At 43.4% G+C, this 26,908-nt stretch overlaps 1 protein-coding gene and 1 long non-coding RNA gene across 3 annotated transcripts in view; one reads left to right on the forward strand and one right to left on the reverse strand.

Annotated features, from left to right (window-relative positions):
• LOC308476573 overlaps positions 1-25,989 on the forward strand; it is an 86,025-nt gene extending 60,036 nt beyond the window's left edge. The window contains exons 4-5 of the long non-coding RNA XR_013985969.1: positions 24,676-24,822; positions 25,887-25,989. This is a non-coding gene — a long non-coding RNA (uncharacterized lncRNA). The remainder of the gene's footprint in view (positions 1-24,675; positions 24,823-25,886) is intronic.
• AMER2 (APC membrane recruitment protein 2) lies at positions 3,083-16,279 on the reverse strand. 2 transcript variants are annotated; one of them, XM_081004121.1, is made up of 2 exons: positions 13,474-16,278; positions 3,083-13,296 (listed from the first exon to the last, which is right to left on the reverse strand). In XM_081004121.1, exons 1-2 carry the CDS (start codon positions 14,336-14,338, stop codon positions 12,413-12,415), a joined length of 1,749 nt encoding a protein of 582 aa, XP_080860247.1. In that variant the 5' UTR covers positions 14,339-16,278; the 3' UTR covers positions 3,083-12,412. The 2 variants fall into 2 exon arrangements, with proteins under 2 accessions (XP_080860247.1, XP_080860246.1); XM_081004120.1 differs by having other exon boundaries at positions 3,083-16,279.
• Positions 25,990-26,908: the final 919 nt, after the last annotated feature.

The raw sequence follows: 26,908 nt of genomic DNA on the forward strand, positions 1-26,908 counted from the left end.
GGGTGTTTGCAGGGGCCCCAGGTTGATCCATAGCACTATTTAACTAAGCAGTACTAGTGAAACTCTTCCCCCATTATATTTGTAGAAACTCACAGGCATACTCTTGAGATTTACTCTTGTCACGTTGGAAGCTGGCAGTTGTTTCCAGTGAGCTATAAAACTCCTCTCAAGAATGGCTGGTTTCACACAGACCTTTTTGTACAGACTCAAACAGGCGAGTCTTTTGCTTGGGTTAGTCACGTAGATCCTTAGAGGGGGGAAATATGCTAATAGAACTGTAAAGCAGTATTCTATAAATAGTGCCAACACTGAAGTCACTTGAACTGATGCAGAAATGGAAGGGTTCATATTGAAATCACAGTTCTTCTGGAAGCAGGGAGTTGACATTCACCTTTCTGCATTTACTGCACAGACACTGCCTTTTATCTGCAAAACCGTTTGTTTTATGTTGGCTAAAGTGCATTTTGCACCTTGTGGATCTAAGACAGACAATCTGTACTTAACCACGCAAGTTGGCTCTGCCTATTTTATACAATGGAAGTGGGGGGAGAAAATCTTCATAATTTTTTTAAAAAAGCAGCTAGTAGTGAATGCCAACCATTGTTGAAGCAAACCTGGTGATAATGCAAATGAAATATTGAGTGCCTTGAAGGGAACAGAGGTACGCAGCTGCCTAAAAGATTCAACATCCAGTTTTGCTGCAGCTACTCTGCTATTTCCATGGGAAAAGCCTGTGGCTTTTCAGTGGAGGGACAGCTCAGCACATGCGAAGCAATGTGTCTATGGAGCTATTCTTGACAGTGAACTGGACAAGGAAACCTGCTTTCAGAAGTCTCCATCAGAGGACACACGGAGCACCAGAGCAGAAGCACATTAGCTATGTGATAGATGTATTTTGAGAAGGTGGATAGAAATGGAAATGAAATATTATTATTTATGGCCACGTTATTTCCAAACGTTAACTACTATAATACAATCTACTAATCTGAAAATCCTGTAAACTGCCTGAGTGGATCACTGGGCAACAAACATAAACTAACCTGCACTCTTTAAGGGGAAAGTGGAGTATTAAATAACCTTTGCTACTGTATTAGTTTCATTGAGAGCAACTCATGTTGCTATAAATGATGCTTGACAGATTTCATATTTGCACTTAGGCGAACGCTACCACCAGTATTTTTGTACAAGTAGCAACTGTGGACTCTCATCTTAAACAGTTTCGCACATGCAAATCCAATTGCTTCTGTGGAATTTGGGAAGTTGACTTTTCTAGTATTGCAGGTGGTGTTCTCCATTTGATTTCCCAGGCTGGTGATAGAATCTCAGCATTGTGATATATCTTCCATTTTTCTTTCTGTTTCTCATGGCATGGCACAGGGATATTCCGTTTTTGCACAGGAGAGCATGGTGGCCATTTGGGGTGCCACAGTATTGCCCCCCCAAATTTCTTTTTCTGGGGCCTCAATCTCACATGGCACCCAAAAACATGCACCCAATGATTTAGCTTGTAATATGATATAAACACCAAAATATAATGTATGCCATTAGAATAGTTCATAAGTAAACACTAATAGATCAGGAATAGAATTATGCACAATGTTTGAATAGCTTAGGGATATCTTATTAAACCACGTATCTCACACTTTTGAAATATATGGTTCTTCTTCATATATTAAATAAGCCACATCCTATCACACTGGATAACAAAAAAAAAAAGAAGGGAGGGGGTTCTTGTAGGTAAAAATGAACTGTCAGTTGCAATGTGCTGAGCGCAAGACACCAAATCAATATTTTATAACAATACAAATCCATCTCAGTCAGCTTGAATCAAGCCTACTGCAGCTTTTTGGAAGGCAAGTTAAAGTCTCCGAGGTACTTTTCCCTTCAGGTTGTTAGCACCTTCTGTAAATGGAGTTTTGGTGCACTGAGAGGTTAGTGTCATTAGGAGATTCATTTTGAATCAAACTCGTCTCTTACTTCCCTCACCCCATTCATTGGCAAAAATAAATTGCTGCCTCTAATGGCAGCCATATTTTGTGTTGCATTTTATGGTAGTCTTAGTCATAGTTTTAGCAGGCTGAAGTAGGTTTTTAAATAACATCTTGGTGATATATAAAACGACAGATTCTACTGTCCCCGTTTATGGTGTGACAATGCTTTACTTTTCAATTCAGGGGACTATCATGTACACAGAGTAACACCTGATGGTTACACACCCAAGAAATTCAAAGAGTCTTGGACAGTGCAGATGCACAGCCAGATCGACATCAACATTTGCTACAACTGCAGAAAGGTCCTTCCATGCATGAATATATCACTTGCTGAATCGGGGGAAATATCTGTGATTTCAACAACAGAGACATCTGCCTCATAAACCCTTGCTTGCACCCGATTATAATTGCCTCTAGGACAGAGGCGTAGCAAGGTCAGGTGGTACCTGATGCGAATTTTTTTTTGTCACCCCCCCACATTGAAATTTTTGGGAACGTTGCCAAGAGTTGTTGAGCTTTTGGGGGGATGGTACTCCAAAGTTGTTGACCTTTTTTAGGGAGGGTTGGCCATGAAACAGATACGCCTGCAGATCACGCAAATCCGACGATCACATAAAACCGTGTCAGCGCTGCCAGCCGCCCACCGATCGCCAAGATCAGACTGCTGATTGCATAAAACCACCCACCGGGAGGTGTGAATGCCGCCTGCTGGGAGGGTGACAAGCTGATCGCCAGGCATATCTGTGTGATCAGCGGGCAAATTTTCATGACAACAATCATGCCAGTCGCAAAAATCCACCTGCCGGGGATGCAAGCACCGCCACGCCGATCTGCCCAGGGGGATTTTGTCACACACACACCCGGCATGACACCCTGGGCAGACCACACACACCCCAGCCCCCTTGTGACACCCCTGCTCTAGGATTCAGGGCTGCTTAAGCAACAGATGTGGCTAAGAATGAATGTTCTAAGACTATAACTTTGTCTGGAGTTGTAACCGTTTCTGTAAAGGCAGCTATTTATTTAAAGCAGATAGAATATTTTTTTCTTCAATGTGTTTGTGTGGAAAAAATACGACTGAACTATGTTAATACTTCAATGGTGATTTCTTTAATGCAACACAGATCAAAATAATAATAACAACAACAATACTATATTGATGATGGTGGTCCTTACAGTCTCAAACCAACATCATCAATTTGCTAAATAATATTTTTACGTGGACCTGGAATTAAAAGTTTAAAAGGAAGGAAAAAAACATGTTAACAAATCACAAAATCAGGGCAGGCAGAGTAACGCAATAGACAGCACGTAGGATTGACTTATTTGAAAGGATTGGATCCCGTTTCTGCCATCACAAGCTAAATTAAAAATGGCAGTGATTGTGTTAGCTTCAAATTGAACATGCTGAACACCAGGGTCAAGTCCTGGAGTGGTTGCTTGCTAAAATGGAACAACAACAAAAACGGAAAGACACGATTTGCATTTAGATCAGAAAGAAAGATTACCACAACAATATACAAAACCGTGTAGAATTCTGTATAACAGTGAAACAAATCTTTAAATATAAGTGGAGGTGTGTATTTAGAGATTGTTTTATCATTTGCCTTGGAAACCTATTTTCTCTGGTGCCATATTAAAATACAGAAAGTTCCTGTATTTCAACTTCAGTGGCACATACTCAGAACCAAAAGCTTTTTTTTTTTGGAGATTAATTGCTCCAGAATAACTATCAGTCCCTGGATTATAAATTTATGCCACACGTGCATAGGCAGTGAAAGGAGGAGGGACCTATTTTACGATTATTAAACTACCTTGATGTTGCATGTAAAAGCTTAAGCTGCTAACTATTTTGTATTAAGTGATACCAAGTATGTGCCCCAAAGCTCTGACTACATTCGTTTTAGTCAGAACAATTATCTTATTAAGAGACAAATTGTTTCCACCTTACTCCCTGACAGCAACTGTAATTTGTACACTTTTGTACACTATTGAGATAAATCAAACACAAGCCAGCTGCACTATCTACCAAATACCCCTGCTTTTCACAGTGAAGAGTGACATCCCATCCTAAACAAAAATGATCCTCTAACAACAGTACAGTACAGTCTAGCAAACCCTACTTTTTTTCTTTTATGAGCTATCCAATGTTGCTTGAAGATGAATAAATTGAGGCTGTTTTGAGAAAGGAGCATGATTCCAACAATGAGGTAGTGGAATGACGTGGGCTTCTAATAAAAATGCACTGACAAGGATGTTCATCGAAAATGCACTGCTGATACTGTGTGACATGCACAGGGAGAGACAATGCATGTATAGCCTGCAGTATGCACTGGCTGCGGAAAGAGAACACATATTTGGCAAGATGAGGGAGGGAATTCCTCCCCCCCTCCCCGGAAAATGCACTTCTGGTTGGGTGAAAGGGAATGAGCATGGAGAAAGCATTGCTGGCAGCAAACAAATTGGATGATGGATAAACAGGATCTAATCTCTGCTGGCTGTGGAGCAAGAGGGATGTGCATGGAGTCTACACTGCAAGCAATTTGAAAATACACAGCAGCAGTGAGAGGGAGGCACGTTAAATGTGCTCCACTGGCCCTGGAATGGGTGTAGATGAAAACTACAGGCAGAATCTATGTGATATTGGAGGAGAAACGAGGTCTGCATGAAGAATTCACAGTGTGTAGAGAGAAGAGGAGTTTGTGCTGATGGAGTGTGAAGAACTAGTTGTTCCACTATATGAGCAGATAATATTAGCCAGTAACACTGACAGACCATAGAAGAAAAACTCAGCAGGTTAGGAGGGATTTCATAGGCAGACACATATGGAGGTACCTAGATTTTGACAATAAGGTTACAAGCTCTTGCATATGTTTAGGCTTTGTCCATCCCACTCAAAACAGTGGGATTTATCCATACCAAGCTAGGGATGTATAAAGCAGGCTGGCACAATCCCATAACTGATGTCATGTTGGAAATGGCATTAAGAGAAGCGTAGGCACCAATGATGAAAATGGATGACATGTTTTATAGGGATTCCCATATGGTTTTTCTAGTGCTCAGTGATGCATGCGAGTGAAATGTTATACCAGAACTCCATGCGTTCCCAGCATTCTGTCCTTGTTCCTTCACACTTCTCAGCTACATTAGTTATGAACAAAAAGTGCTTCTCTGCCTAATCAAGCCAATCACCTCCAGAAGATTCTACGAAAATGCTGTGTGCAAGATGAAACTTGTCAATCAGAAATGGAGGGAGAAAGGAAGAATAGACAGGATTGGAAACAACTTAAGTCTACCAGGAAGGGAGCCCTATACAATCCAGATTTGCCCTAACAGCTCCTGCACTGAAAATAGGCCAGAACACCTCTAAATGTTCTGCCTGTGGATACAGAATAGTTCACAACTCTCATTACAGAGTTGGAACATAAGGTGGCTTCAACATTATTCAGTGATTAACTCAGGTTCACACTTGACAAAGAGCCATAGCCAGTCCTGACAGCCTACATGTTACACGTGTTTTTGAAACATATAAGGTGTGCACCCAAGCCACATGATGTTTGGACCAGCTCTTTGATGAGATTCTCTGAAAGACTGACTTCTGTTTCAACATGTTGAAGATCTGTGACGGGAGCTCTCAATGTCTTTTCAATCCTATGAAAAGCAGCCATGATGGGGTCTCTGAATTGGGCCTGTGGTGGGATCTAACCCTTTATCCCCACATTGAATTCTCCCTTCCCCAAAGCTGCTGTTATTGTGGTGGGGAAGACTTAACCAGCTTAAGCAACGAAGCTTGTAAGTTTCCTCCTCCACAGCTACAAGCAGTTTCTGGGGGACAGGCAGTGGCGGAACAGTTACACTCTGCCTTCCCCAGGCTGTGTCCCCAGTCCAAACTGGGCCTTTCTTCTTTTTTTGTAACAAAATTGCAACTCCTGTACAATGTCTAATTTGGATCCTCCGTTGTTTAGTACAAAATTGCAATATGCCAATAATTCACCGCAGGTTTCACAACATCACCAACTCTTGTTCCCAGATTACAGTACCAGCTTCCATTGCAGTCAAGGGCAATGACATGAGCAATATCTACCCCAAGATTATTTTAAAATGCACCCATTTCATATCCAGCTCAAAATGGTAATAAATAATGTCAGTATAGTTATATATGGGCAAATGGGTGATTTCTGCCTTAAAAATAGGCACAGAACACACTGTTCCTCTGCCCTATGTGAAATATCTCAATACGTAATTCTCTTGGAGTCTTTATAGGATCAATGTATATTTTTCCTCATCTAGAGTAAAGAAAAAAATACAATAATTTCATACCAACAGCATGTGCTAACTGCCCCACTTCATTCATATGTGTGTATACACACACATTTTTACTGTTAAATAAATGTCTAGCATCTAAATTTATGGCACAATCAAACTGCCTCATCCACAGCTTTACTGAAACAAAAAATGAGTGCTTTTTGGAAAACATGCCATTTAGTAGGATGAAAAGCTGAGGAGCCAAATCAACAGCTTCCTTTAAGCTTGGGCAGTCCCATAAATTTGCAGACCAAGTAACAGTTTTGCTTCACTAAGCAAAGCATGGCAATTTGATTTCCCTGGGATAGTGAAGCACTATGCTGTGGGGGGAGGGGGGACGGACTGGCCTCAGAATCAGACATTTTGAAGACTTTGGTGCAATATCATTTTAGTCTAGATAAATAATTCAGTAGAGGCCATTAAAAATTAACCAAGGAAGGAATTTTCATAGGAGAAGCATATGAACTGAAGCCAACCAATTCTGTTCATTGCTAACCTAGGAGGTTTAACGGGCAACCAATTCAATTCTTCAGTAACAGTAAGCATGTGTTTGCTTTGTCAAGACAGGGCCTGTCTTAAATCTACTGCATGTGCTTTATTCCTATGACTGCTAATGGCTGGAATCCACATACCATTTATCCCAGGCTACTCAAATCAATTGAATTGCTCCAGAATAAGTGCATTGTGGACTCCTGCCAATGAAGCAATGCATGTGCACTGAGATGAGAACCAAGTCTTTGTCTCAGATGCAGACCACACCTCTGGCACCTCTTTACAATCTATGGGAGCAAAATAAGATCACACAGAGCAATCCATGCCTTTAAAAGAAAGCTCCTGTTTAAAAAACATATGCCACAGAAAATACTGGAAGTATACATCATAACATAACATATTCTAAAAACATGTAAAAGGTACCAAGTGACCTATAAGTGCAAAGAGTAAAAAATACCAAATACCTGATGTAGCATACTCTTTTCATGTTATGTACAGGGAAACAACTGTACAAGCATCATCCCAAGCAGAAGTCTAAACAAATAAAGCCTTCTTTGAAGAATAAAAATAATAATGACATCATTATTAAAGAATACAGCATCTTTGGGATCTGGAAGATCATTTCTGCCTATCAAGGCTGTAGAAATACATGAATTTCTGTTATTAAAATGCACATCTCTACAGAATGCCTCTAGCATGGCCACTTGCACATGGTTCATTCCCTTAATTCCAGCACTCCACTATTTTTCTCAATCACCAGAGTGCTCTACAGATCACAGAAGGGAATGAAATACACCTAACACATGTTTATTGAACATCCTCTTCAGTGCATTGTCTTAGGCACTGTTTATTTTCTAGTGTACAAATATAATCTTCTTATTAAAAATAAAATCATCATGGTCAAAATTAGTGGCAATTTGTAAGCTGCGGAATTAATGATTTCAAAATCATTAGCTACTCAAATCTATAATTTGATGCACATCTGCCTGTAAGCAAGACCACTGAACAGGACTTCCTTCAGAGCCACCACACACCAGATTGCACTGCACAAAATGGTGCTTTGTGAATAATTAAGGGTCAGTTCTTAAGACCCTGGTTCATGGCAACATGTGGGTTGAGTGTAACACTGCTGATGAGGGCAGGGCAAAATGCAGGCACAAAATGAAAGGCTTGGATCTGGTTAAATAAGGAAGCATCACACACCAAGTCAGCACTGATACAGTTAACTCACATGTTGTTGGTGCAGTGTGGTGCTTCCACAGGCTATGTTTTGGAAGTGTGGGAAGCACCTTACATTGCTTCTCTTCAGGTCAAAGCATCATGTAAGAATTGAGTTCCACATATTCCTGGCTACTGAAAGCGCCTTGGAGTTGAAACACTGATAATAGTTTGATGAGTTTGCAGTTCTGAGACAGACATGTATAAAGATCATTCTCACATGACCTGTACGCAATCATACAAACACCCTATGAATGCAATGTCTGCAAGACTTGCCCTACAGACACTACATTCATGCAGAATATACCACATCTTCAAATTGTGGACTCATCCCTATGTCCACAGAGCCTTGCCCTGATTCATAAATCAGCCAATCCCCTTACTATGATAAAACAAACACTCTTCTCCTCCTTTTCAGGATGATTGTCATCAACTTATAAATACTACTAGCAGACAACTGAACAGCTACCAAAATGGGTCCTACCAACTGGTAGCTACAAACTGGGCAAACAATGTTATTATCTTTCTGATCCCCTCCACAGGTCTACTTGCTACATGCCAGCCATTTCACCTAAACAGTCGTGTGTTTTAGGAGAACAACACTCTTGTTGATTGTAGTGAATAGACTTCCAGCATAGTAAACAAGGTAGTTTTCACTCCAAACTGACATTACAAAACTGTGATCATTCATACATCATTGGAGTGTTAACAAAAATGATATTATTGCTAGTCAGATGTGTACTTGGTGCTACTCCCTTACCAGCAAAATTGTGTGAGCACTGTTGGTAATGGAAACTGCTCTGTCATGCACAATCATTGTTAAAAGTGTTGCTAGTATCCCTGGAAGATACTGAGAGTGATTTACACTGCTCCCATTTTACTGTGACAAAAATGGTTGTATGTGTGATGCCTTCTGTGCTTGCTAGCCTTTGAAAGAAAAGCAACAACTGGATGTAAAATGAAAAAGCAAGAAAATGAAAGACAACACAGTTTTAATGGACATCTTAGTCATAAATGGAAGGGGAATTTTATCTATGAGTAACTCTAATGTTTCTTCATACATAACAGGCTACAGATCAGCAAAATGCATATGGTGAAAAATTGCAAGAGAGATAAGGACTCCCAAATGGCAACGTTGTTTCATAGGATTTTAAAAGATACACCACTGTTCTGACCTGCAGCTAACTCTTCCGGCATATTACAACATCCTCTTTCCAGCTCAACTTTCAGCACCCTGCAGCACTTCTCTACACAACTGCCCTTTTAAACAAAACGCTGTAATAGTTTTGCATAGAAAGCATGCAGAAACAGCATGATCTTCACTGATGTTAAACAATGAATAGCTGTTTATTATCCAGCTTGGAATAAAATTTTGTGTCCCTGGATTCTTTCCTTCCAGAGTATTACAGCCACAAGGGGACAGTCTGTGTAATTTGATGTAGTCTCAGGGCCTTCAATGGGAGGGACTACACGCACAAGGATGAGTCAATCATTCTCCATCCCAAATCTACAAAAAACACACAAGCACTCAAGCAGAATCAGGTCAAATGTGAATCCCATTCTCAGGCAAAGTTAAATAACTGTCAAAATGATTTGGCAACATTTGCTATTTGTACCATTGGTCTGTTTGTCTGTGCATGGAAGTTTACGTGCCCTTCAGCATATTACAGAAATGTGTGCATGTATTGTATGTGTATCCATAGGAATATACATGCATATGTACAATATGAATTTGTAAACGGCTGCACACCTGCAACCACTCACAAATACATTCTGAGAAAGTATACAAAATAAACCCACCTGGGTTCATTAGCACTCTGCTTCTAAACATGTTTTTTTTTAAAACTTGGGAGACCCATTGATTACCACTGAACTACTTATTGCCAATTAATGCCAATTAAGAATGCTTAGAACTCAGCTTTCAGGGTCTAGCACATAGCAACAAAGTAAATATGGGGTGAAAGGCTAAGATATGACCATTGCCTCCCTCCTCTAGGATAATGGAAGACATGGCCCACCCCAACCTTGTTGCATGTAATTTGCAAAAGCAGTTTCCCCACTATTATCTGGGATTTCTGTGGACCATAGCCTGTATCTGCATGGTTGCAAGCAATATACATTATTGACTGGGATCCAATGGTCTGTTTAAGTTCATGGAAAGGCTTTGCTGTAGCCTAATGATGATTTTGTTTGAACTGCTGATCCCCATGCCATATTACAAACTGCTTTAACAGAGCTCTTGCTCACCCCTTCAAAAGCAGTTTACTATGTGGCATGTGGGTTGCTGTTTAGGAACATATGTCTGAAGTCCCCTTAGGATCACAAAACTTTGTTTCACTGTTGACCACTGGGACCACAGCATCACATGCCCAAAGGGATGGGGAGTTGGGAATTATGTTTCTTGTCCACTTGCTTCCCAACACTCCATGTGAAGTGGCAAATGACTTATGAAACTGAATATACTTTAAAAAGCAGTTTGTGACAACATATGGTGATCAGCTGATCAAAGTAAAAAGAAGAGATAAATCCCACATGGCTTACTCAAGCCCTTGCACATGCCTAAAATCATCCTTGGGAGTTTGACCTTTGTAAATAAACATTCCGGTTCTTGATTTATTTATTTTTTGGCAGTTCTGATATAGGCTACATTAATGCAATTGAAAATCAATGTGATATAAGCAGCCTAGCTGTGGGCAAGAATACAACCATTATATGTTCTAGCTTTTCTTCATTAACCTTAATGCTCTTATTCAAATGTATATTATGTAAACCAATATTTACTTATGGGAACTTAAAAAGGAGAGGTTAAATGAACTCTTATAATTGATTTACGGAAGGAAATTTAGAATTTTCTACATCACAAAATATATATCGTTTTTTAAAGTAAGTTTTACTTTCTTAAAAAATAAATAGGACCTCTGAAACAAGCTCTTTGCCTAGTGGTGTTCTGCTTTATTAATTTATTTTTGTTTAAGCCCTGTCATATTAGACCACAATGGGGTTGTTTCTATCTTGAAAATAAATCTTTAGGCACATCATGTGATGCTGCTTCACTGAAAAGATGTCAATACAGCAACCACTTTTCAGTAGCACTGCTTATATTCAGTGGCAACAAACATGTCTGTTTTGTCCATGGTGATAAAATTATTTAATGGAGTAACAGTTCGCCAATTTTCTTCTCTTTCTTAAAGGAAAATAATTTTAAAGTCTAAAAGTTGGTATGTGTGTGAAATACAAACTTTCACACAGCAAATACCAAAAGCTAAATTTATTAACATTTGAAAACAAACATTTTAAAAATTGGTTTGCAGCCTCAGGCTTTAGCTCTGCAAGTACTAAACTGAAATTCTATTTTTTAGAAAGTCCTGAAAATAAGGGGTTTGCAGCGAAAACACCATTAGATCCTTGGTTCCAGTATTATGCATGCTCTTGTAAGATTAACACAATAGACTTGCCTATCCTTGGATGTTAGAGCCAATATAAAATTTTGCTCTAGTTACTGTACTTTTAAGAAGGTCCATACATTTAGAACTGTAAAATTATCAAGCTATAAAAACTAATTTTGTTTCAACTCTAGTAAATACAGAAAGACATTTTAATTTAAAAAAGCTGTAGCACTAAGAGTATCATATGCATCTATCTATACATGAAGAACCATTTATTGTATAAATGTTGTAGTTGTCTCTATATTGGCATTTAGGAAAGTTATTCCCTTGAACCTGATTATTTTGTGCATTGGAAAAATATTGGTGTAAACAACTGAGAGTTCACTAGATGTCTTCATTATCCACTTACACTAGGACAGATCCAAAGCAAACAGACAGACAAACAAAAATATATCTTATTATAGAAATCCATCTAACTTGCTAATCTACCTTTCACAAGTGAGTTGAATCTGCTGCTGGTTGACAGTGCTCTTTCTATCTCAGGTTAAATACCTGGGATTTTATGGTTGTTGCTATTACTCTGCTTGACATTTTCCCACAGTTAGAGCAAACATTTCTCAGTATAGCTAAAAACATTTAAAACAAATGTAAAATTATATATACTGGAAAACTTATTTTGGTCCTCTCTTTCCCAATTTGTGTCTTCTTTGAAGAATTCATGGCACAAGTTTGCATTATTATATTTTATATACCTAATCAAAGTCCTGCTTCCACAAAAGACATGGAAAAGTGGCTTCCCGAGTGGTTTAGTGCTTCAGAAAAACAGATACAAATGTTAAAAAAGTGCTCAAAAAGAATCTAACTTTATATTTATATATATACTATATATCAAGATGGACTTTAGAAGCACACATCCCTTTTGATCACAGAAAGGGCACATGTAGGTGTCTTCCTTTAGATGATGCCAAACTGCTTATTAGCAGGTTTCTGCAAGACTGACACACCCATATTTATCTTCTTCTATTTTTTGGCACTTTCATGATATGTGGCTATTTTACCTGTTGTCCCTGCTAGGCTCCGGTAACTTGCCCGGTGTACAAGCACTTTAGAAACTGGGATTTTTGTTCTAGGGATCTCACTTTTGGTAGGCTGGTGGTGTGCAAGATGATGGCTATTACTGGTATCTGGGCCATGACTGCCATGTGGCGACGTAAAATGCTTGATACTGATGGGTATCTTGGAGTCCTTGAGTGAAGTTGTATGGGTTTTGACTGGGCATGTTGTTGTTACTGGAGACAGTGGCTTGCAACAAGACACAGAGGTGACGTCTTCTGCAGAAGTAACTGTGGCTGTGTTTTCATCTGGATCAGCGTACAGATCATAGAGAGCATCCCCACTGTAGCTGTCCCTGGGAATTACCTCTTTCTGGATACTGTTGGCATTGTCCTCCTCTGGCCCAGGTGTTGTGGAATCCCAATAGCCTTCATCGCTGCTGGGGATGGCTTCCTGTGGCTCCTTTTCCCTACACTTCTGGTCATTCTTGTGACTGTGGTGAACCGGAATCTGGTTGAAACCAATGTGCTTCCCAGTTGTCGATGCATCCTGAACCTTTTTGGTACAACCACCACCTTTGGAGCTCTCAAGGGATTCTTTCCCTCCCCCCGGGGTCTCCTGCGGCTTCTCAGCTTGTGACAACACATCCCAGAACTCTGGGGCGCACGTGTCCCCCACCTGTTCAGGGCTGGCCATCTCTTCTCCTCCTCCTTGATAGGTCACCACGCTGGGGGGCTTTTTGGAAGCCCCCGCTTTGCCAACCCCAGGGGCACTCTTGTCGCTTCCACCTGCGCCACCGCCACCGCCGCTGCCCACGTCCTCCTCCTGGTCGGCAATAATGTCCCCACAGCCTGTAAGAGAGTCAAAGCTTTTCAGTGAAGTCACGTCAGCAAACATCAAACAAATACGGTCAATGGACGGCTCAGAGGGTGGATCAAGAGAGGAAGGGTCAGGGGCTGCCGCCGCCGCCTCTTGGCTGCGTTCACACTCGGGTTCAACAGGGGGGAAAGGCTCGATGGGGATGTCACCTGTTATGGCGCCGTCCTCCTGGGTCCCTGGGCCATCGCCATCTCCGGGGGGCGGCTCGGGGCGGCTTTCCTGCGCCGGGGGCTGGATCCTGGGGGGCTCGGCTCCCAGTGGTGGTGAGGTACGTGGGGTGGGCTCCCTGGCACCGACGTCCTGCTGCTCTTGGGTGGGCACGGCCTCAGCGCTGGGGTGGGCCAGCAGCAGCATCTGGTCCCCACTGGCCACCCCTGAGGGGGTCTGGGGGGCTGCAGCCGCCGCGGCCGCCGGGGGTCGTGGCGCCTCCTCTTTGATGCACTCCAGGCTGGCCGTGAGGGAGCCGGGCCTGAGGTGGCTGGCCTGTCCCTCGGCGCCGTCTCCGGCCTCGTCCTCCTTGCTGGGCTTGTCCCGGCGGTGCCACCTCATGCTGTTGAAGAGCCCCTTGAGCCCCCCGCGCCCTTTGGGTCTCTCCCCTTTGCCGCCTTCGCCCGAGCGGCCGTTTTTGCGCAGCAGAGAGAAGAAGCGGTGGGACTTGCTCGCCGCCGAGCAGGGGGAATAATCCTTGGGGGCTCCGCCGCCGCCGCCGCCAAACTGGTCGTCCCCTCCGCCGCCGCCGCCGCCGCCTCCTCCTCCCGGTTCCTCCTTCTTGCCGCCTTCGAGCACCACCTCGGCCAGCCCGTCGTGGGTCTTGCTCCTCACCATGCCCGGCTGCCCTCCGCCCGCTTCCCCGCCTTTGCCTTTGCCGCCGCTCCTCACGCCGAAGATGCTGGGCATGGCGCCGCCGGACTTCCTGCGCTTGAACAATTTGAAGGCGGTTTTGTTGAGCTTGCCCGATGGCGGCGGCTGATCGCCCACCGCGCTGAGCTCCGCACAGTCGCCGTGCACGTCCATGGCGGCGGCGGCGGCGGCGGCGGCTGCCTTCCCCTCCTGCAGCTCCCCGCCGATGCCTGGTTCCTTTCCCTCGCTCTCTCGCTCGCTCACTGACAGCCTTCTCGCTGCTGCTGCTGCTGCGGCCGCCGCTGCCTCCTGCCCGTCACCATGGCAACCCCAGCACGGCTAAGCAGCTTTTACTCAGCCCTAGGCCTGGGCCTGCGCCAGGCCTCCGCCGCCGCCGCCGCCGTCCATCCGCTCGCTCCGCAGCCAACCTGAGCTGTTACAGCAGCCCACAATCAAAGCCAGAAAGCGGGGGTGGCGGGAGGGAAGGAGGGGCGAAGGGAGAGGCGACTCCCCCCTCCCCACCCCACCCTCCGCGGCTTTCCAAAAGCGGGGAGGGGGAGGGCTTATATAACTTAATCCATTTGGGGCTGCTGTGACTGCGGCTGCTCGCTCGCTTAGCATATGCCTGGGCAGGGACGGAGGGAGGGGGCTGCTTTATTTGGGGCGCATGAGGAGGCTGTTGCTTACACACCAGAAGTATTGGGAAGCAGGGGGGATGTGGATCATCCACCAGCACAATTCCTTTCCTCATGCTTTTAAGCTCCTGTTTTATTCTCTCCCCAGCACCTGGCTTCTTTTTATTTAAAGGAAGAGGTGGTGGGGCTGGAGCCTTTCTTCACTACAGCACACCCTCAAGTTTCCCAACTCCATTTTGCGGGGAAAGATACTCTGCATATGCTTGAAGGCACTTTCTCAGAAGGAAGCCTGAGCGTTAGAAAAGAAACCAAAAGGGTCAGATCCAAATTGCATGTTGGAAACCCTTTTAAAAACCAAGCGTTGGAAAGAGGGCATGCATCTCATGTAACCAGAAGGATGGAAACAAAGGGTGCATTTTATTATACAGCAAGTCTAATGAACTGGGCAACTTTCATGGGGTCTGGTGGCGTTCCTCTTCCAAAAGCCTTTCAAAGATGTGTTTCCCTAGAACCTAGAACCTAGAGCATCAATACCCAAATTGTAGAAAGAAAACATTCAGGATTTTCAAATCCTCTGCCCATGTTACTAGTAAGGATGTGAAAACAACTTCTCAGTTCATCAGAAATTTCTGGACCAATTAAAATAGTTTTGGTGTGCATAAATAGTCCAATGTTAGGTACAAGTACAGTAAACAACAGCAACCTGTACAGATAATGCAAAAAGTAATTTGATTCAGAGCTCAGTCCTGTTATCCTCCAAAGTTAACAGCAGCTGGCGGGGAGGGTTGCATCAGGAGAATAATGCAGGAGAAAGAGTTAACCACCCCTCCCCCCTAGGCCCACTTCTTCAGTCACTGCTTCTTCCTCCATGACGGCTTTTAAGATAAAAACAAAAATGTCAGGAAATCCAGTCACAGATCTCTCATGTGACATTGACAAAGTCCTTTCTTACTTACTCTCCTGAACAGTTACGGGCCAGCTAACTCTTCCAGAACATTTTGCATCCACAGGATGTCGGCTTGAATAACTCCCACGAGGCATACTTGTGAATTTTTTTCCCTTCTGAATGTTTTATCCATGTAACTTGTTCAAAAATGAGATCTGAGGCTAGATTTCTACATATTTCTGATAGATGTAATCAATTCTGAGCAAATTGTGGGGATGAAACGATTTTCTCCACTATCCACTACATGGAACAGCTGCATTGGGTGTGGCCCTGGAGATATGTAGGAACGGATCCTTTTGGGAAGTTAGTCTCCTGAATTCCTTTGTATTCCCATCTTCATAGGTTGCATGACAGACTATATTTGCAAGAGACCATATCAGATCTATTATCATAACCAATTATCAGCTGCAGTATCCCTGCCCAAAAAGCTGCTTACGCCATATCAAAATGCAAGCTGAGATTACTGCTTCTATTGTTCTGTGTAATGAGAATCGCAAATAATTAAATAACATTTAAGTACAACAGAAGAACTTAGCTTGTGTTTTAATACCCACTATGCTTAATGCCAAGGGACATGGGTGGCGCTGTGGATAAAACCTCAGTGCCTAGGACTTGCTAATCGTATGGTCGGCGGTTTGAATCCCTGTGGCTGTTGGCTATTTGCAGTATGGTAGCACTGCAGAGAGCTTGCTAGGGAGACCATGCATTAAAAAGGGACTCAAAAATAACTTAAACAAGGTTTTAATAAGAAAAACAAAAACTCCATTTACACTAAATACATCAACAAACCAGACCCAACCACCAACCCATCCCCCAGGGTAATGGGAGAGCTAGGTGCTGCTCCTTATATACTACACCCAAATGCTGACACAGCTTAATCAATACAACTCAGCAGCACCTGTTATGTTTCACAGCTGTAAAGCTGGGTCTCGTTAGTTTGCTCTGGCCCTTGCTCTGGCCCCTTAAAGACATACACATCGGGTGGAACAATGATGAACCTTTACATTTAAAGAAACCATTCAACAGTGGCGGGGTGAGCTCCCGTCGTTCGGTCCCAGCTCCTGCCCACCTAGCAGTTCGAAAGCACCCCTAAGTGCAAGTAGATAAATAGGTACCGCTTTATAGCGGGAAAGTAACGGAGTTTCCGTGCGCTGCGCTGGTGCTGGCTCGCCAGAGCAGCTTCATCACGCTGGCCACGTGAACCGGAAGTGTCTTCGGACAGCGCTGGCTCCCGGCCTCTTAAGCAAGATGAGCACGCAACCCCAGAGTCGGACACGACTGGCCCGTGCGGGCAGGGGTACCTTTACCTTTACCTTTATGCTTAATGCCTACTATGCTAACTGTGGACAATATATCTTCCTAGCTGAAGATCTTGAAGTGGTTGTTTACAAAATACTAACTACTACATGAAACCAAAATATTGTCTAGTGCATATTCCAGTGGTTTTCAACCAGGGTGCCATGGCACCCTGGGGTGCCTTGAATGGTGGTCAGGGGTGCCACAGGCAACACTGTCCTCTGTCCCTCTTTCTTTCCTTCCTTCCCTCCTCAGATGCCCTCTGGCATCTCTGCCTCCCAAAGACTTGCACAGCTGTTTGTTGCAGCAGCCCTGGCTACAAGCTCCCCAGGCAAATGCTGCCTCTGGGGCTGGTCAGGGGGTGCTGGTTGCCAGGAGCTTAGGCAGCCTCAGAGTAAGCAAGCAAGCAGGCAAGGGAGCCTAGCCAGCCAGCCCACCAGCCCTTGCTGTTGGGAATGGACAGACAAGTTCTGGGCTCCTGTGGGACAGTGTGAGGAGGCACCGCTCTTTGGGGCAGGAGGGGGGCAACTCAGAGACCGGGGGGGCAGCAGCAGTTGCCCAGAAGACTCCCAAGGATGGGGAGAGGAGAGGAGAGGAGGCTGAGGGACCACTCCACAAGAGAGGGTATTTGAAAAAAAGTGAGAGGCTGCCAGCTCTGCAGGCAAGGGGTGATATAATTGGGCTTCTGGGCGCCACAGGGACCACAGAAAAAATTTAGTTGGTCAAAGGATCCGTAGACTAAAAAAAGGTCCACCTGGCATATGCCATAGAAAAGCTGACAATCAGGTGACAAATTCTATTGGCAATGCTTTGGCTGTTCACCACTTTTAATAGCTAGCATGTATTTGCATTAATTCATTTGGTATAGGAGGAATGCAAAGTAGTGATTTTGCCTCCTGGTCATCTCTATGCTTCCAGCAAACCACTAACGAATACTCTATTCGTACAGTTGTTCAGGTACTGGGTCAAGGAAAGCTTACTTGTCAGAATGAGAGTGGTAACAGATGTAGAGAACAAACAGATGAGCCGACAAACCCATCAAGTCATAACATTTTCATTATTTTTAGTGTATACGTCGTGTTGTCTCCGTCATTTCTTAGTGATTCAGAACAAAGTTGTTACATAAGCAAATAAAATGTAACATTCATGGAGAATAGAGAAAACATATTTACTTCAGAAGTTGAATGTTGGTGGCTGGTAGTCATTCAATGCAAAAACACTGTGCACCTGGAGGAGAGGAGGAAAATTGAGTGTGATGTTTATTATATTTATTATTATTATTACATTTATATCCCACCTTTCATCCAAATAGTTCAATATGGGGTACGTGGGTCTCCCCATCTCCATTTTATCCTTACAACAACCTGTAAGGCAGATTAGGCTAAGAGACTATGCCTGGCCAAATATCACCCAGTTACTTTCATGGCTGAGTGGGGATTTGAAGTTTGGTCTCCCAGGACCAAGACCAAATCTCTAACTGCTGCATCACACTGACTTGTGTTGCTTACGTTTTTACCTTTCTTCTCAGCCAAACATGACTCCTAAAACACCTTATAGTAAGATCAAACCATGACTAAACATGCATTATATTTTTAAAATATAATTTAAAAAAGAATGCGATCATCTCACAAATACTATAAATAGTACCACTAAACAATCAGATAACAAAACTCTCCTAAAAAGAATGATTTTTGTCAGCCCCCTAAACATGCAAAATGCGTAGCCACCCAGAAATCTTAAGGCAGGATGCCACAAGGGAGAAAGCATTTTTTTCTGGCTTGCCACTTGTAACTCATTAGTGGCCCAGGCACCCACAAAATTTTAAATGAGGGGGCTGGGCCACGTCAATATTCCACAGCCGGGCGGGCTCCATCGGGCCCTCCTGCTGCTGCAATGGGCTCTGGTGGGTTCTCCTGCTGCTGCAATGGGCTCCAGCAGGCCTTTTGGAGGGTGTGCTGGGGCTTCTCCCAGCTAGTGACGTCATGCATGGTACACTGGGCATCCACCATATTGGGTGGAACCCAACACACCTGGTGGGTAGTCACTATGTGGTGGGGAAAAATTGAATTGTCTGAATCCATGTTTGGTCAGAACCAGGGATTTCCATAGTTTAGTGGCCTTGTATTACGCCAGAAGCAAATTGTTTTTAATCAGTATAAGGAAAGTTAAACATCAGGTATAAGTTAACAAAATGGCAATACTGGGTTGTGATCCTGAATACATTTTCTTACAAGCAGTTGAACAGAAATCAATGGAATCCCATTTCTGTGCTTCCAAGTTAATGGGTCAGTGATGTGATGTTTAATTGCTGCTATTTGCAGAATTTCTGAGGGCATTAAGAGATCTGATATAAGCAAATATTTGCAATAAGTGTACAAAGTGTAATAAATGGTGTGCATTCTATCTATGGGGCAACTGCAAGATCCTTTAATGCAAATAGCTTTTGTGTGCGTAATAGGAGTATTTATAGAGTGGTAATGTTGCTCCATGTTATTAGCTATGGGGAACTATGTACATCTGAAATCTGGGTCAGAGAGTGTGCTTTGTAAATTTGCCATAGGGCTTGCTTTTTATTCTCAAGGAAGAAAAGGCTTCTGATGTTAGGTCCAGAGGTCTAGCATTCGTTGCTCATTGCCAGCAACCCACCCACAGCTGCCACATTACATAATGCAGATATTCACACAAAACCATTCTTTCAAAGCTCAAGTAAACAGAAGCCCATGCTGGAAAAGCGAACAAAAAAGGCTCACAAATCTAGCTGGAAGAAGCTGCACAATGTAAGTAAAAGTTTACAAATGACGAAACCTTATTGTGCAGCATTTCTGTCTGATGGTGTATGGGAGGATTAAATGGCTCAAAAACTCATGAAAAAGGTTGGTTTTCTTGTGATTGTGCACAGACACCAATGCTACCTCCAGGTCTGGGCTCCAGCAGGTTCCTATTGGTGGTGGCAGTAGGAGTGGTAATATATTATTATCATTATTCACCACTTTTAAAAAGAAAACTCAAAGCAACTTACAATATAATACAAAACCAAAACCAATATAAGACTAAAACAAAATTAAAGCTAAGCACATTCACATACCTAAAAGGCGGTCTAACACATCCAGTGCCGTGATCTGTGTCATGTTGTCATTGCGAGCAACCCAGAATTTTAATTATCAACACTACTGCCTATGTCAGGGGTGGGGAAACTGCCTGCGGCCCTCCAAACAGCTCTGTCTGAGAGAGCCAGTGTGGTGTAGTGGTTAAGAGCGGTAGTCTCGTAATCTGGTGAACTGGGTTCGCGTCTCCGCTCCTCCACCTGCAGCTGCTGGGTGACCTTGAGCCAGTCACACTTCTTTGAAATCTCTCAGCCCCACTCACCTCACAGAGTGTTTGTTGTGGGGGAGGAAGGGAAAGGAGAATGTTAGCCGCTTTGAGACTCCTGAAGAGGAGTGAAAGGCGGGATATCAAATCCAAATCCAAACTGTCTGGCCCTCATAATTCTCCCCAGGCCACACCCCTCACTGGTCCTGCTTCACACCCCAAGTATTTTTGCCTGGCTACAAAGTGTCATTGAACTGTGAGAATGCCTCTTGCTTGTCTGGATGAAGGATATGGAAGATGTGTGTGTGCATAAAATTAGCTTAATGTGTACAAAATAAACTTTACATTCATTGCTTTGTCTACTTTTGCCTCTGGCCCCACTTATCACTGGCATGTGGCTCGTGAAAGCTTGCTCAGATGGCAATGCAGCCCTTGTATGTTGGAGTGGGGAATGCTTTTCGGCTCAAAGTATTGTTCCAGGGCATTGTGGGAAATTTAAACAATGGGCAGCTCCCAGGCTCAGCTGCCCAGAATGGGAAGACCATCTCCAACATCAGTGGTTGGCTCAGCCAAGGCTCTTTGCCCCCACAGCTGCCCTTGGATGCCAGGTACGGATGCCAGCCCTGATATACACAAACACATCTGTGCCATATCAGTAAATGGTGCCAAGATGCATGCACAAAGCAATCCATTCAAGGAAGGTCTCATCTACATTGATATAGAGGTTTGTGGAAAGTTTCATTGTGGCTGTCCAGCAGTACCCTTTTTTGGGCCACGCACTATTGCTGTCCACATTAATGTCTGCTATCAGTTCTGGCTGCAGGTTTCAGAAAGGTCAGATGACTTTCTGCCCATTCATGTGTCCTCTCCCCTTGGGTCCAGACTGCACAACTGTCCCAAGGGAGAGCACAAGGCATGTGAAGACAGGAAATGACAGCAAGGAATTTATGGGGGCCAACAGTGGGTTCCCATCACAGAGGGGGCCTTGGCAGGTGCCCAACGATGCCTACCTCTGAAGCTGGCCCTTTCTGCTAAGGCACAATGGAGGGAAGACACTAAATCAATAAAACACCTTTTGTATACATACACCCAAAGGGGTTCTCTTTTATCTTATAGAATCATATAATTGAGTTGGAAGGGACCTTGAGGGTCATTTTGTCCAACCCCCTGCCATCCAACCTCTGCTTTAAAACCTCCAGTGAAGGAGAGTCCACCACCTTCTGACGGAGTCAATTCCTCTGTCAAACAGCTCTCACAGTCAGAAAGTTCTACCTGGTGTTTAGCCAGAATCTCCTTTCTTGAAACTTGAATCCATTAGTTCATGTCCTATCCTTTGGAGAAAACAAGCTTGCTCCATCTTCCATGTGACAGCCCTTGAGATCTTTGAAGATGGCTATCATATCTCCTCTCAGTCTCTTCTTTTCCAGGCTCAACATAAATACCTTTTATGTCCTTTTTCAATTGTCTGCTGAGGACAAGCTTTGAGATGCAATTTGGTTAGGAAAACAGAAAACAACAGAGATGATTGTTCTGGGTAGGAGAGCTGGCCTTGCTCTGATGACAGAGAGAGCTGAAAGACTTGGGTCTGTCTCAACCACTTTAAGGAATTTGGCACATGTCTCTAAGTAAGCTGTATTTTAGCCTGTTACTATTATTACGATAATGATGATTTGGAGTGTATTTCAGATATTTGGTCCATAAGTCATTTAAGGGATTTAAACACTAATGTGAGTACCTTGAATTGGGTCCAGAAATGAATTGGTAGCCAATACAGCTGCTTTAGAACAGAAGTTATGTGGGTTCTAAATGAATCTAACCAGTGCTTTTTTTCTAAAAAAAATGTTTAGGGGTACTCTCATTTTCCCACTCATATTGAAATACTGCCCCCCCCCCAGTGAGGCCAAACTTAGATTCATAAAATGTTTAGGGGTACACGTACCCCTGCGTACCCCCAGAAAAAAGCACAGAATCTAGCAGTAATAACCTTACAGGGTTGTTGTTGAGGGCATTCTCATCACAGACTTAAAATCCTCAGAGCAGTTTAACAACCAGTCCCACATCCCAGGAACACTTTGAATTGTAGCTCTGTGAGGGGAATAAGGGTCTCCTAATAATTCCCAGCCCCCTCCATCTTTTCTTCTCAGCATCCATTGTCAATGTCCACTGAGAGCCCTGCTGGATTCTCTCTAGTGGGTCTGCTGCATGGGAGACCTTGGACCAGATGCTGTCCCTTCGTCCAACGTACCTCACGTAGTTGTTGTGAGGGGCGAAATTGAAAACTATGTGTCCTACCCTTGCCTCCTCTGAGGAGGCAAGGATAAAAATGTAATAAAGAATATTCCATATAATGAATATTTGTTCTACAGTCATCCAGGCTTCCTTCGTGGTTCCTGACCTAAAGGGAAATATTGAAACATCAATTATTAGAAGTACTTCTTCTCTTGAATTCCCTCCTCCCGGCAACACATAGTGTGTATTGTCTTAAAATTAAACACCCGTTCAAAATATTTTCCTGAACAGTGGGACTTGCTTCTAATTAATATGGCCATGTATTGACCTGCTACATTTTATTTAAACTCTCTCTGATTAATCCTTCCATAGCATTCTATATATTGCGACTGGACCCTCTAAGAATGTGCAGTATCCAATCTCAGATTTATTTCCATAAGGATTATTTACCAGTGTTGGGATTTTAATTTCTTTCGTCTACTAACTAGATGGGGAAAGACAAATGGCTAAACCAAACAAGTAAACAAATCAGAACCCAGGAGATACAATCTGCTTGGTTCTTTGCATGGCTGCAGTGCTAAAGAGTTATGTAAGGACGAATCACTCCCTTAGGAATGACTCTTTGCTATACATCCCTGCTTGAAAAAGTGGAAGACAGCCCCTTGTGTTATATATTGTACTGTCATTCATGTTAAGGTCCTCCTCCTTAATGGCTTCTACCGATAATATATATCATAACAACTACTGTGTACCTGAGTATGAAGATACATATACATATTTTATGAGGTTAGGTCACACTCTTATGCCACTTTTAACAGCCATCAGAGGGGTAAGCTACAGTTCCCATGAGTCATTGGGGGAAGCCATGGCCGTTAAAGTAGTGTAAGAGTGATTTAAATATAGGCCCTGCCCATTATGTGAAGATGCCTTGATTTGGATAGCAGCTTAGCATCTTCCACTCCAACAGTCAGTGGCTTCCCAGTGTCCCAGGTAGACATCTCAGATACCTTAGATATCCATTTAACTGGGTTTAAACCTGGGACCTTCTCCATTCAGTGTCTACTGCTCTCAGCCCACTGAATCATGGCTTTTGTTTCTGTGTATATGGAAGCAGATACAAGAATCAGAATCTACTCAGCTACATTTGTCAAATAATACATTCTGAATGTGTTATAGACACCCATCACCAAGAGAGCAAAAAGGAGTTTGTATGGATTTTTACATAGGCTTTTGTCTTTTTTGTTGCTGTAACGATTTAATTTCTGACTTCTTTATAGCATTTTTAACCTGTGGCTAGATCCACCCTAGATCAGAGATGAACAATGTGTGGCTCATGGATTGCATGTCACCCTCAGCCTCCCTGTGTGCAGCACTGTATGCCCATTACTAGCAGAGGTAGTAAGAGTGCCTCTTACTACTAGTTCAGTATATCTCATAGGTGGGGATAGAATGCATATACTAGGGTTAAGATGTGCACAAGAACTTTATTGTCACTTTCCAACAAGAACAGAACAAGAAATTCTTCCCTTCCCCCAGCTATAACTAAGTCCAATGCCACCTAGTGCCTGAAATAACTACTAATGTTATCCACACAGCCCATTAGCCCCATATTGCGGATGGGAGGGGAGGGGGTGCTCGCTGAGACGGAAAGAATAGTGCCTTGCCTAAGAACACCTAGTGAGATTGTGGCTGGGATATTTGAACCAAATATGTCATACCCACTACTGATCTACATCCGCACTCCCTTATAACATTCTTCACACTGAAAACTTCCCTAATAACTGAACCATAGCCATTTAGCTTGGGGTTCTGCTCTGCAGAGCACATACCATAATGATTAATCCAGTCCTGACCTTAATGCTCAAGTCATGTGGTTAATTTTGCCTTCTGTTGCTGTGCGAGGTCTACTGAAACAAATGAAAAAAATGCCCAAGGGCATCTTGTTGTTGTTTTTGTTTATTTTATTTATTTCCCTTGCTGCCCCTTATGCCTTTTAATCAACCGAGCTGCAATTTCATTTATGTAAAAAAATGAAAGGATGGGGAATAATGCAGGTAGCATTTCCATAAATGTAAATACTGTTCTCATTGCTGTAGGATGTTGTGGATGAGGCAGCTGGCTTAGAAGGATTACATGAATAGATGGGAAGCAGTTCTGAGGGTATGACTTGTGGAAGACAGCTATCACAGCCAGCGCATTTTTTCATCTGGATCGCGCCAGAGTGCAGTTCCAGCACCTCTCAGGTGGGTGCCATTGTGGGCCGGTGCTCTCCCACCTGCTTCTTGCATTTACATACTTCTGAATATCCCAGAACAAGCATTTCAAGTCAAAGTACAGTGGTACCTCGGGTTACATACACTTCAGGCTACATATGCTTCAGGTTACAGACTCCACTAACCCAGAAATAGTGCTTCAGGTTAAGAACTTTGCTTCAGGATGAGAGCAGAAATTGTGCTCTGGCGGCAGGAGGCCCCATTAGCTAAAGTGGTGCTTCAGGTTAAGAACAGTTTCAGGTTAAGAACGGACCTCCGGAACGAATTAAGTACTTAACCTGAGGTACCACTGTAGAAGCTGGCCAGAGTGTTCGAGTCTACGCTTGTTTTTAGATCTACGACTCCACCTAGCTCCCAGCCATTATTGGTCAAGCTATGGGGTGAGGCCAATTCATATTTCCTTTTCTTCAGTCTGTCTCCTGTGTAGCAGTGGTGGACTTTAAGCTTTCTAGCCAGGCTTCTACTGTGCATGTGCATGTACACACACACACACACACACACACACACACACACACACGTTTGCATGAGGGCCCTTCCAAGCTGCCCTAGCCATCCGCCCGAGAATAAGAGAATGAGGGAAGTGGGGGCGCATGTATTTGACCTGCGCCAGAACCAGGGGCTACCCCCAAACCATCTAAGGAATCAGCTTGCTATAGTTTTAACACTATTATGGGTGGTGAATGCAGCTGTTGTCAAACCGACATCTGTTCAGGGCTGCTCCGAGTGGCCCTTTGACTTACTGTAACAACTTCATGGTGAGTTCTGGCACCTATTTTTCTTGGAAGAAAGCTCTGTCACCCATCTTGCAAACCTCCCTGGGCTTTCCTCTGTGTTCCCAGGTTGTGCACTTACTACCCTTTACTCTGGCTTCAGTGCGCTCCCACTGCCGACTTGAATCTGTGTGCTCACCACCACTGGCCGCAACGCAGCACTATCTTGTAGTTTCTTAAGAAAGATGGCTGTTTGTTGGGCTTTCCCTCCAACCAGCTTCAATCGGAAAGGAAAACTTAAGCCACATTCACTTTGCAACTAAGGTGAGGCGTTTACATCTAAGGCGGCCATTGCTCATGCGCAGATGACAGCTTCATGAACAGGAGTCTGGGGAGACGGTGTTGCAGGGGCAGGGAAACTAAACAGGTAAGGTGCATCGGTGTGTACAGCAACACAAAGATGAGATTCGAAACACGGCTGGGGGAGGGAATGACCTCATTGTGTTTTAAGCCACTAGTTGTGTACATAGCCCTAGAGAGGATGCTGAAGTAGATGAATCATTGCTCTGACCCAGCATGGCAGTCTTTTGTTTCTGTATTCCAGCTGGAATTGCATGATTGCTGCCTTGAAAGAGAAAGAGAAATATGCCTGTATTGCATAGCAATGCTGCAGCCATCTTGACTGCAACATCCAGGCCAAGTCAAAAAAAAGGGGGGGTTATGACTAGCAGGCACAGCTGGTTTTTCTTTTGCATCCTGCTTTGATCAGTCTCACAAAGTAGCAACAGTTTCCAGGGAACTCGGACATGGTTTGCTTCTTTTTAAAATGATGCCTATATCCACTCCACTGACCTCTTTAATTTGATGTCAACAGAGGGACTCTCAGTGCTTGTGAAAGGCACTGATTGATTCATATAAGCATGTAGACACAATGGATCTGCTAGTCCACACACACACACACACACACACACACACACACATCCCTGCAGCCCCAAACAGAAGAAGCAGTAGGATTCCTGGCAGATGATAGTCCAAGCTCTTCTAGATAGTATCTATTGACACAGATTTCATAATCATTCCTTTACTGAACTGATAGTTAAATTTACTATGGTTTCACCTATATGTTTGAGGGATACTCTACTTTTCAAGCCAGAGATAGCCAACATGGTGCCCTTCACTCACTAGAAATCTTTTTTATCTAGACTGAGCCTTGGAAATCTAACCGTATACACTTCTTTTCAGAGGAAGGGTTTTTTTTTAAAAAAAACCTCATGCTGCAGAGAGACAATTCTGTCTCCAGCATCATCAGATAATTTGTTGTCAGGATGGTTGCCATCAAAATCAGG

This window comes from Podarcis pityusensis (genome assembly GCF_964106645.2).
Source record: "Podarcis pityusensis genome assembly, chromosome: 4".
Classification (NCBI taxonomy): Eukaryota; Metazoa; Chordata; class Lepidosauria; order Squamata; family Lacertidae; genus Podarcis; species Podarcis pityusensis.

Excerpts from the sequence above, each read along its gene's own strand:
- AMER2 (XM_081004120.1), bottom strand. The coding sequence starts at position 14,338 with ATGGACGTGCACGGCGACTGTGCGGAGCTCAGCGCGGTGGGCGATCAG.